The 12,912-nt window shown below is 34.1% G+C and overlaps 1 protein-coding gene across 1 annotated transcript; it reads right to left on the reverse strand.

The window, feature by feature from the left end:
* Positions 1 to 10,172: 10,172 nt before the first annotated feature.
* On the reverse strand, positions 10,173 to 12,020 carry LOC130689320 (uncharacterized). The gene has a single exon (XM_057512322.1). It carries the CDS (start codon positions 12,018 to 12,020, stop codon positions 10,173 to 10,175), a length of 1,848 nt encoding a protein of 615 aa, XP_057368305.1.
* Positions 12,021 to 12,912: the final 892 nt, after the last annotated feature.

A 12,912-nucleotide genomic window follows, 5' to 3' on the forward strand; every position in this document is an offset into this window, starting at 1 on the left:
ACTATATTAACATTGAATACACGTATATTTGATACTGTTTGAATGTAGATCAAGAAACTGATTCTATAACACTATATTCACATTGAATACACGTATATTTGATACTGTTTGAATGTAGATCATGAAACTGATTCTATAACACTATATTCACATTGAATACACGTATATTTGATGCTGTTTGAATGTAGATATTGAAACTCACTGTATCACACTATATTCACATTGAATACACGTATATTTGATGCTGTTTGAATATAGATATTGAAACTCAATGTATCACACTATATTCACATTGAATACACGTATATTTGATACTGTTTGAATGTAGATCATGAAACTGATTCTATAAGACTATATTCACATTGAATACACGGATATTTGATGCTGTTTGAATGTAGATATTAAAACTCACTGTATCACACTGTATTCACATTGAATACACGTATATTTGATTCTGTTTGAATGTAGATATGAAACTCACTGTATCTTACTATACACTATATTCACATTGAATACACTTATATTTGATACTGTTTGAATGTAGATCATGAAACTGATTCTATAACTCTATATTCACATTGAATATACGTATATTTGATGCTGTTTGAATGTAGATCATGAAACTGATTCTATAACACTATATTCACATTGAATACACGTATATTTGATACTGTTTGAATGTAGATCATGAAACTGATTCTATAACACTATATTCACATTGAATACACGTATATTTGATGCTGTTTGAATGTAGATATTGAAACTCGCTGTATCACATTGAATACACGTATATTTGATGCTGTTTGAATGTAGATCATGAAACTCACTGTATCACACTATATTCACATTGAATACACGTATATTTGATACTGTTTGAATGTAGATCATGAAACTGATTCTATAACACTATATTCACATTGAATACACGTATATTTGATGCTGTTTGAATGTAGATATTGAAACTCACTGTATCACACTATATTCACATTGAATACACGTATATTTGATGCTGTTTGAATGTAGATATTGAAACTCACTGTATAACACTATATTCACATTGAATACACGTATATTTGATACTGTTTGAATGTAGATCATGAAACTGATTCTATAACACTATATTCACATTGAATACACGTATATTTGATGCTGTTTGAATGTAGATATTGAAACTCACTGTATCACATTGTATTCACATTGAATACACGTATATTTGATACTGTTTGAATGTAGATCATGAAACTGATTCTATAACACTATATTCACATTGAATACACGTATATTTGATGCTGTTTGAATGTAGATCATGAAACTGATTCTATAACACTATATTCACATTGAATACACGTATATTTGATACTGTTTGAATGTAGATCATGAAACTGATTCTATAACACTATATTCACATTGAATACACGTATATTTGATGCTGTTTGAATGTAGATCATGAAACTGATTCTATAACACTATATTCACATTGAATACACGTATATTTGATACTGTTTGAATGTAGATATTGAAACTGATTCTATAACACTATATTCACATTGAATACACGTATATTTGATGCTGTTTGAATGTAGATCATGAAACTGATTCTATAACACTATATTCACATTGAATACACGTATATTTGATACTGTTTGAATGTAGATCATGAAACTGATTCTATAACACTATATTCACATTGAATACACGTATATTTGATACTGTTTGAATGTAGATCATGAAACTGATTCTATAACACTATATTCACATTGAATACACGTATATTTGATACTGTTTGAATGTAGATCATGAAACTGATTCTATAACACTATATTCACATTGAATACACGTATATTTGATACTGTTTGAATGTAGATCATGAAACTGATTCTATAACACTATATTCACATTGAATACACGTATATTTGATGCTGTTTGAATGTAGATCATGATACTGATTCTATAACACTATATTCACATTGAATACACGTATATTTGATGCTGTTTGAATGTAGATCATGAAACTCACTGTATCACACTATATTCACATTGAATACACGTATATTTGATACTGTTTGAATGTAGATCATGAAACTGATTCTATAACACTATATTCACATTGAATACACGTATATTTGATGCTGTTTGAATGTAGATATTGAAACTCACTGTATCACACTATATTCACATTGAATACACGTATATTTGATGCTGTTTGAATGTAGATATTGAAACTCACTGTATCACACTATATTCACATTGAATACACGTATATTTGATACTGTTTGAATGTAGATCATGAAACTGATTCTATAACACTATATTCACATTGAATACACGTATATTTGATGCTGTTTGAATGTAGATATGAAACTCATTGTATCACACTATATTCACAATGAATACACGTATATTTGATGCTGTTTGAATGTAGATCATGAAACTCACTGTATCACACTATATTCACATTGAATACACGTATATTTGATACTGTTTGAATGTAGATCATGAAACTGATTCTATAACACTATATTCACATTGAATACACGTATATTTGATACTGTTTGAATGTAGATCATGAAACTGATTCTATAACACTATATTCACATTGAATACACGTATATTTGATACTGTTTGAATGTAGATCATGAAACTGATTCTATAACACTATATTCACATTGAATACACGTATATTTGATGCTGTTTGAATGTAGATATTGAAACTCACTGTATCACACTATATTCACATTGAATACACGTATATTTGATGCTGTTTGAATGTAGATCATGAAACTGATTCTATAACACTATATTCACATTGAATACACGTATATTTGATGCTGTTTGAATGTAGATCATGAAACTGATTCTATAACACTATATTCACATTGAATACACGTATATTTGATGCTGTTTGAATGTATATCATGAAACTGATTCTATAACACTATATTCACATTGAATACACGTATATTTGATACTGTTTGAATGTAGATCATGAAACTTATTCTATAACACTATATTGAAATTGAATACACGTATATTTGATACTGTTTGAATGTAGATCATGAAACTGATTCTATAACACTATATTCACATTGAATACACGTATATTTGATGCTGTTTGAATGTAGATATTGAAACTGATTGTATAACACTATATTCACAATGAATACACGTATATTTGATACTGTTTGAATGTAGATCATGAAACTGATTCTATATCACTATATTCACATTGAATACACGTATATTTGATACTGTTTGAATGTAGATCATGAAACTGATTCTATAACACTATATTCACATTGAATACACGTATATTTGATACTGTTTGAATGTAGATCATGAAACTGATTCTATAACACTATATTCACATTGAATACACGTATATTTGATGCTGTTTGAATGTAGATCATGAAACTGATTCTATAACACTATATTCACATTGAATACACGTATATTTGATGCTGTTTGAATGTAGATATTCAAACTCACTGTATCACATTGTATTCACATTGAAGGAGGTCGGAGAAAAAGGCCCAGACGAAAAAGGCCCAGACGAAAAAGGCCCGCGAAAAAGGCCCAGACGAAAAAGGCCCATACGAAAAAGGCCCACTTTTTTCCAAATTCAAAAGTGGGCCTTTTTCTCCATTGGACTGGGCCTTTTTCTCCGCTCAATTTCCATTTTCTTACAAACTTTATGTTTGTTTCGAAAATTGTATTTCCCACCTCCTATTCCGTGGAATTTGGAATGTACAAAGGTTGCTGAAACCGTGATTTTCTTTAAGGTTTGCAGAGATCAAACAATGTTAGCGTTTGTACGCTAGTTAATCCTTGATTATTTATTCAGTTGCAATCTAATTTCGGATTATATTAGTATTTATATATTGCTAATATCCCGTTTAATAAAGTTCATTTTTCACAATTTTTGTTTATTGAACTACCATCGCTTTTTTAAATATAATACAAAAAATAAATGTTTTTCGCACTTAGCCTTGTTCTGTCCACCCTCTTTCATTATTCCCCCAACCCCCAGTCCATCTCCCATATAGCTTCTTTTTGTCGATACTTATGCCATAGGTAAAGACCACTGATTCGTTGGGAATACGGAAACTGAATGAGTTCCGCGGGGCTTTTGTGGTTGCTGGGAACAAAAATATATGTTACCACGAAGACTAGTTTATTATCATTAACATTTGATAAATAATGTTTATAGGAATAATATTACAAACTTAAATTATCGTCTGAGGCAAGGACCAAAACAAAGATTATGTAATTCAATATTGATTCTAATACCATTTATTCCTTATACATTTTCAATTCTTTTAACAATTACAAAGAGCCCAATAAATATATTAAAATCATAACCTACTGCTATAAGTAATTCTGTTCGTTCTTCGTGTCCTGTTTTCACCTTTTGCACATTTTCAAGCAGCTATTGATTACCTAATTACACATCACATAATACATTGAGATATAAGGAAGCTTTACACTTTACGTTAACAAAGCTACTAATAATGACAAATCAATTTTCTACCATGACGGACTTTTTTTTTAAATGAGTCTGTTATTAGTGAAGACACTAAACCTTTTTAAATGAATCTAAGATATTTTTTCTTCAAATTTTCCACGATCATGGAAGGCATACCAGTGTATTTTTCTATAAAACTATCACGACATGGCTGCACATGAAAGAACAAGAGTTTAGCTCATCCATGAGTCAGTATCAGTCTTTCATACGGTAAATTTGCCTTTTTTCTTTAGTTTATTCACTTTATGTTCTTTCTTTTCAGTTTTATTTTTCTTAATGTTGGCTTTTCTCTTTTTCTGTTGTTATTCCTTTCTCTTTTCCTTTTCTTCGATTCGTTCAGCGCAATTTATGTTACTTTCTGATTTGATCTCGTTCATTAATTGATTTGGTAAGCAATTCCACATAGTCTTTTACCTATTGCAATACAGAAAGGTTAAAAGTTTTGAAGATCTCACAAATATTTTTGTCAAATTGAAAGTTTACCTGAAAACCTTCAGCTATTTGCAGAGCACCGTTTCATGCCGGTTTTTCTTCAATGCTTCTTGCATTCTCAGCTTCAGCTTGGCCTACCAAGATATTCATTTTTGGTTTAAGTTTTATTTTCTTTCATTTTAATCGTTGCCACTTCTGGATATAAAGTGGTCTTTTTCAGAATGGGTGAGGAATTAGATAGTTCTCCAAAATCACATTTGCTGGAAACTAGGCAGCCTTCACTGTTAAAAATTGGTGTTGTGTGTGGAATTGCTTGCTAAATCTATTAAGAAACAAGATGAAATCAAATCAAATTGTAAAAGAAGTTGGCTGAACGCATCGAAGAATAGGAAAAGAGAAAGGAATAACAAGAGAAAACGAGAAAAGCAAACATTAAGAAAAAGAAAACTGAAAAGAAAGAACATAAACCGAATGAACACCTCACACTTAACAGGTATGTGTTAACATTTACATTTAAGGAAGACCGGCCAGTTTATTCCATTGATTTTCAGGGAAAAAGCTGGAATTGTCTGATAAGACAACGAAAATCAAACTTAAACGGAAGTTAGAGGGAATGAACAAGAAATTAAAAAGGAAAAGTAAGAAGAAGAGGTCCTGAATTGCCAAACATGCTTGAGCCACCAAGGCAGCTTCTGTGTCATCAACCTCTGGTCTTTCAGAGTTTGTTAAAACAGAAATTCCTAAACCAAGACTAGCAAGTACACTGCCAACACCAATTTTTAACAGTGAAGGCTGCCTAGTTTCCAGCAAATGTGATTTTGGAGAACTATCTAATTCCTCACCCATTCTGAAAAAGACCACTTCAGATCCAGAAGTGGCAACGATTAAAATGAAAGAAAATAAAACTTAAACCAAAAATGAAAATCTTGGTAGGCCAAGCTGAAGTTCAAATGCAAGAAGTATTGAAGAGAAACAGGCATGAAATGGTGCTCTGCAAATAGCTGAAGGTTTTCGGGTAAACTTTCAATTTGACAAAAATATTTGTAAGATCTTCAAAACTTTTAACCTTTCTGTATTGCAATAGGTAAAAGACTATGTGGAATTGCTTGCCAAATCAATTAATGAACGAGATCAAATCAGAAAGTAACATAAATTGCGCTGAACGAAACGAAGAAAAGGAAAAGAGAAAACAATAACTACAGAAAAAAAGACAAACCAACATTAAGAAAAATTAAACTGAAAAGAAAGAACATTAAGTGAATAAACCAAAGAAAAACAGGCAAATTTATCGTATGAAATAATGATACTGTCTCATGGACGAGCTAAACTCGTGTTCTTTCATGTGCAAGCCATGTCGTGATAGTTTTTTATAACAATACACTAGCATGCTTTCCATGACCGTGGAAAATTTAAAGAAACAAAATCTAAGATTCATTTTAAAAGGTTTAGTGTCTTCAGTAATAACAGACTCCCATAAAAAAAGTTCTTCATGGTATAAAATAATTACAATGGATTTGTAATTGTTAGTAGCTTTGTTAACGTCAAGTGCAAAGCTTCCTTATATTTCACTGTAGTATGTGTGTGTAATAAGGTAACCAATAGATGCTAGAAAATGTGCATAAGGGGGAAAACAAGACACGAAGAACGTAAAAAATCATTTATAATTGCTGGAAAAGCGCGCGTTCTTACCAGAGACGTAGATGGTTCTCTCGTACTAAAGGTGACGTTATTCTTTAACAAAAGGTTGCTCTGTAACAAAAGCAATGCATTAACTATTTAAGTTTTACTCATAGACGTTCCTAGGCAAATCAAATATTCCTGTTTTGCTCGAAATATTTATTGCTTGGGTGAAAAGCGCTCCAATCCCAGTCAGCAGTCACCGCCTAGCTGGCATAGTTATAGCAGTAGGTTATGATTTTAATACATTAATTTGGCTCTTTGTAATTGTGTGAAGAATTGAAAATGTGATAAGGAAATAAATGGTATGAGAATCAATATTGAATTATAATATTCTTTTTTTACTTTCAAAACTACTATATAAATTTCACACGATAAGTGCGAAAAACATGTATTTCTTATATTATATTTAAAGCAGCTATAGTAGTTCAATAAACAAAAATTGTGAAAAATGAACTTTATTTAACGGGATATTAGCAATAGATATATAATAACATAATTCAAAATCAGATTGCTACCGAATAAAAAAATATAAATTACCTAGCGTACAAACGCTAACATTGTTTCATCGGCAAACCTTATTGAAAGTCACGGTTTCAGCAACCTTTGTACATTCCAACTTCCACGGAATAGGAGGTGGGAAATATTTTTTAAAAACATGTTAAAGATTGTAGGAATTTGGAAATTTAACGGAGAAAAAGGCCCAGTCCAATGGAGAAAAAGGCCCACTTTTCAATTTGGAAAAAAGTGGGCCTTTTTCGTCTGGGCCTTTTTCGTATGGGCCTTTTTCGCGGGCCTTTTTCGTCTGGGCCTTTTTCGTCTGGGCCTTTTTCTCCGCCAATCTTCAATGTGAATATAGTGTGATACAGTGAGTTTCAATATCTACATTCAAACAGCATCAAATATACGTTTATTGAAAGTGAATACAGTTTGATATAGTGAGTTTCAATAGCTACATTCAAACAGCATCAAATATACCTGTATTCAATGTGAATATAGTGTTATAGAATCAGTTTCATGATCTACATTCAAAAAGTATCAAATATACGTGTATTCAATGTGAATGTAGTGTGATACAGTGAGTTTCAATATCTACATTCAAACAGCATCAAATATACGTGTATTCAATGTGAATATAGTGTTATAGAATCAGATTTATGATCTACATTCAAACAGTATCAAATATACGTGTATTCAATGTGAATATAGTGTTATGGAATCAATTTCATGATCTACATTCAAAACAGTATCAAATATACGTGTATTCAATGTGAATATAGTATGATACAGTAAGTTTAAATATCTACATTCAAACATCATCAAATATACGTGTATTTAATGTGAATATAGTGTTATAGAATCAGTTTCAACGATCTACATTCAAACAGTATCAAATATACGTGCATTCAATGTGAATATAGTGTGATACAGTGAGTTTCAATATCTACTTTCAAACACCATCAAATATACATGTATTCAATGTGAAAATAGTGTGATACAGTGCGTTTCAATATCTACATTCAAACAGCATAAAATATACGTGTATTCAAAGTGAATATAGTGTGATACAGTGAGTTTCAACATCTACATTCAAACTGCATCAAATATACGTGTATTCGATTTGAATATAGTGTTATAGAATCAGTTTTATGATGTACATTCAAACATTATCAAATATACGTGTATTCAATGTGAATATAGTGTTATAGAATCAGTTTCCTGATCTACATTCAAACAGCATCAAATATACGTGTATTCAATGTGAATATAGTGTGATACAGTGAGTTTCAATATCTACTTTCAAACAGCATCAAATATACGTGTATTCAATGTGAATATCGTGTTATAGAATCAGTTTCATGATCTACATTCAAAAAGTATCAAATATACGTGTATTCAATGTGAATATAGTGTGATGCAGTGAGTTTTAATATCTACATTCAAACAGCATCAAATATACGTGTATTCAATGTGAATATAGTGTTATAGAAACAGTTTCATGATCTACATTCAAACAATATCAAATATACGTGTATTCAATGTGAATATAGTGTGATACAGTGAGTTTCAATATCTACATTCAAACAGCATCAAATATACGTGTATTCAATGTGAATATAGTGTGATACAGTGAGTTTCAATATCTACATTCAAACAGCATCAAAGATACGTGTATTCAATGTGAATATAGTGTGATACAGTGAGTTTCAATATCTACATTCATATAGCATCAAATATACGTGTATTCAATGTGAATATAGTGTTATAGAATCAGTTTCATGATCTACATTCAAACAGTATCAAATATACGTGTATTCAATGTGAATATAGTGTGATACAGTGAGTTTCAATATCTACATTCAAAAAGCATCAAATATACGTGTATTCAATGTGAATATAGTGTGATACAGTGAGTTTCAATATCTACATTCAAACAGCATCAAATATACGTGCATTCAATGTGAATATAGTGTTATAGAATTCGTTGTAACGAATTCTATACCTAAGGGGAAGCTTTAAATTAAATTAGCTTAACTTAATACTTGATACCTTTAGAATACGTTGGTAGGGAGCAAAAACACTAAGAGATTTCACTAGTTCTTTTATTTGAATTGTCGGCACTTACAAAAAAGACGTCTGCTTTCGTCAAGAGGAAATTAATAAGGGTCGAACATTGCCGACATCAGCCACTAAGAAGGCTCTGTCAAACAGCGCCCCTAGCGGCATACGCAAATAATAATGAATAAAATAACTAAATGTGAAGAATAGCAGGTCTTCTGACGGGCCTTCCGAATCTGGAAACCCCGTGGTTGTTTTCATTTTGGGAATCCGCAACATCCTCCCCGCCGGAATCGCCAGCTCCCTCCTGCGATTCCGATTTCTTCTTACGGAGTGGATTCTTCTTTTTCTTCTTGGAAGTAGTTTTCTCTTTTTCACCGGCTTCAGCGTCGTAGACTGGTGTGTCGATATCGGCCTGTACTTCGAGAGGATAGACATTCTGGATGCCTCGGGTGGTTTCCTTTTCCGATCGTAGCCGTAGGGTAACAGCTCTCACCTTGCCGTCGTAGCCAGGACAAGTTCAGTAACAATGGCCGTCGGCCATGAAACTCGCTTGATGTTCGGCTCTTTTAATAAGACGACTTCGCCAACACGTGGAATTCTCGTACCCTTACCTTTGCGACAGTGAAATCGCTTAAGGTTGGACATTCAAACAGTATCAAATATACCTGTACCATGAATATAGTGCGTTCTCGCGTCTTTTCTTATCTACATTCGATAAGTTCGTATACGGCTCATTTTCATAGAGTCGGGTGACTCTGTTGTGGCACCAGGTTGCCTTCCAGTCAGCAGCTTTTGAGGAGATAAAACTTCAAATGATTGTGCGTCTCCAGACACATAAGTGAGAGGCCGTGAGTTCACGATAGCTTCGATTTCGACCAAAATGGTATGAAGCTGGTCGTAGCTCACTTTCATTTTCCCCAACCCTTTCCTTAACGGTTCTTTCACGGAGCGCACCATTCTCTCCCATAACCCCCCCCCACTATGGAGCTAGACTGGGGGAGAATTTCCATGTAATACCCTTGCTTGAAAACCAGTTGGCTAGGGTGGGGTCTTCTGATATCAGTTTTGCCGCACATGTAAATGTTGACGTGTTGTCACTGTAGATAATCTTGCAATCTTCTCTACGCGACATCATTCTTCTTAACGCGTACATAAACGTTTGGGCAGTTAAATCAGTCACAAGTTCCAAATGCACGGTTCTTGTGACAGCACAAGTAAACAAACACGCATGCACTTTTTTCTCTCCTACACGAGTTTTCTCGATATCGTTCCCTTCCCTGTCTTTTTCAATTAGGATGACTTCTTCTAAGACGTACATTGGTCCGAAGTAGTCAATCCCGATAACTTCAAAGGGTTGTGCTCTCTTGGTACGATCCAAGGGCATTGAAGCTGTTTCTTCATTGAAGGGACGCGATTGCACTTGTTGACACTTCACACACTGTTTGATGACACTTTTTATCCGTTGGCGGGCACGAATTATCCAAAAATGATTTCGTAAAAACGTCAAAGTGTCTTGGACACCGGCATGTTTCCGTTTGACATGATGATATTGAATCATCTTGTCCACAATCTTCTCGCTTGCTGGGAGAAGAATCGGCGTGTCGATCAGCAATTCCTTTAAGGCTGGACCTACTCTTCCAGTCACTCGAATCAGTTTGTCTTGCCAATCCCAAATAGGTCTTAAGGTTTCCAGATTGCATAGCAGTTTGCCAGGCGGTTTTCCATCTTGATGCGATTCGTAGATTTCTGGAAATGCCCTTTTTTGAATAAACTTCAAAATAAAGTTTTCGGCGGTGGCGATTTCGTGGACAGAAAGGCATGGTATTTCCTTCCCTCTGACCGTTTCGTTTGCCTTACCGAGCGAATCCCTTCTAAAAAGCCTAAACATCCAGGCAATTGTTCGTAGAAACCGCAGATAACTGCTTGCTCTTGATGCCAATGCATCGAACCAATCCAGGGTGCTGCTAACTGCAAGACTTTCGATTCTTTTCTTGGATCTTGCCTCAATCTCCATCGACTGCATTTCTTCTGATGTCAGGTTTCCTTGTTGCGGCCATTCTTTTTCGTCGTAAATCAGCCAGGATGGACCTCCCCACCAAAAAGAAGCCGCAATCAGTTTTTTGACCGTGGTTCCTCTTGATGCGTAGTCTGTTGGATTGTCTTTCCCAGGGCAGTGTCTCCATTGTTCTGGGTTGGACCTTCTTCTAATTGCCTCAACTCTGTTTCTGACAAACAGTTTCCAACGGGTTGGCTCACCTTTTATCCATCCTAACGTTGCCATTGAGTCTGTCCATAGATGTACTTTCCATTGGACCTTGTCAATTGCATTGACAAGTCTTTCAGCTAATACACTACCGAGCTCGGCACTAAGCAATTCTAGTCTCGGTAGCGATACTTCATTCTTCGGAAGTGGCGCTGCTCTTGTCTTGCAACAAATTAGGCGGACGAAATTTGGATATTGCGATTTCGCGAAAGCCACTGCACCATATGCTTTTGTTGAAGCGTCGCAAAATATGTGCAATTCTTGCATGTGCTTGTTTGGTGCCAAAGAAATCATTCTTGGCACTTGTATCTTCTCAATTGCTTTGAGATCTTCAACTATTGTTCTGAACTGGATCTCCGTCTCTTTGGGCACTTCATCGTCCCATCCAATCTTGACTTGCCACAATTCTTGAAATAGAAGGTTGAATTGTAGTGTGACGGGTCCAATTAATCCAAGTGGGTCGAACAGTTTCGTTGAAATTTTTGCGAAAGATCTCTTCGTTAAAATTTTAACTTTTGTAGCTGCGTCTACAATCACATCAGACTTGAAATAAAAGCAATCCATGCTTGTATTCCATCTTACACCGAGTACTTTCTGCGGGTTTAGCTTTAGACACGAGTGTGAATTGGCTGAGTCTTCTGTTAAATTTTGTTTTTGTAGATATCTACGCAGCTCACTGTTGTTGGTCACCCATTTTCTTAAGTCCATTTTTGCGTCTGCAAAAAGTTTCAGTACAGTTCCGATTACGGCCATTGCTTTTTCTACTGTAGACGCACTCGACAAATAGACGTCTACATATAGGTGGCGTAGGTAACCGGTGAAATAGGACTTAAACGAAAGAGGACTGGAGAAATAGGACTGAAAATTTCCAGTCCTATTTCTACCGGAGAAATAGGACTGGGAGAAATACGACTAACTTTTTAAACTTTTAGGACAGTCCTATTTCTCCATTCAATCGGCCCTATTTCTCCCTGGCATCAGTACTATTTCTCCTTAGAAATACTCCTATTTATTTTATTTTGTTCCAATAGGAACGATATGCCCCCAAGCCGGTAGGCAACATATTGCGTAAGAGCGTCGGCTTATATCCATTTCCCTTTGTAAAAAGCCGATGGTGTTAACTCATTACTTAAATGGTTCACCAAACATTTATCTTTTATCCTATTTCAATTTAAATTGCTGGGGTCCATGAAATATGTTATATCTAATACAGTTCATTCAATAAAATACTACAACAGCCACACCAGAAATATTTATTAAATTTTTCTTACTTTTTAGTACATAAATAACTTTTCCAGTTGCATTCATGTTGTACTTGCTCATACAACTATCAGCAATGAATAACAAGCAAGTCTTAACATATCGGTAGCGCTCTAAGCTGTGACACAGTTAGTCCTGTGTTCGATTCTCCGTGGTTACATTTCTTCTGAGGTTTTTAATAATTATTCTATGAAAG

Source organism: Daphnia carinata, chromosome 10 (genome assembly GCF_022539665.2).
Source record: "Daphnia carinata strain CSIRO-1 chromosome 10, CSIRO_AGI_Dcar_HiC_V3, whole genome shotgun sequence".
Taxonomy (NCBI): Eukaryota; Metazoa; Arthropoda; class Branchiopoda; order Diplostraca; family Daphniidae; genus Daphnia; species Daphnia carinata.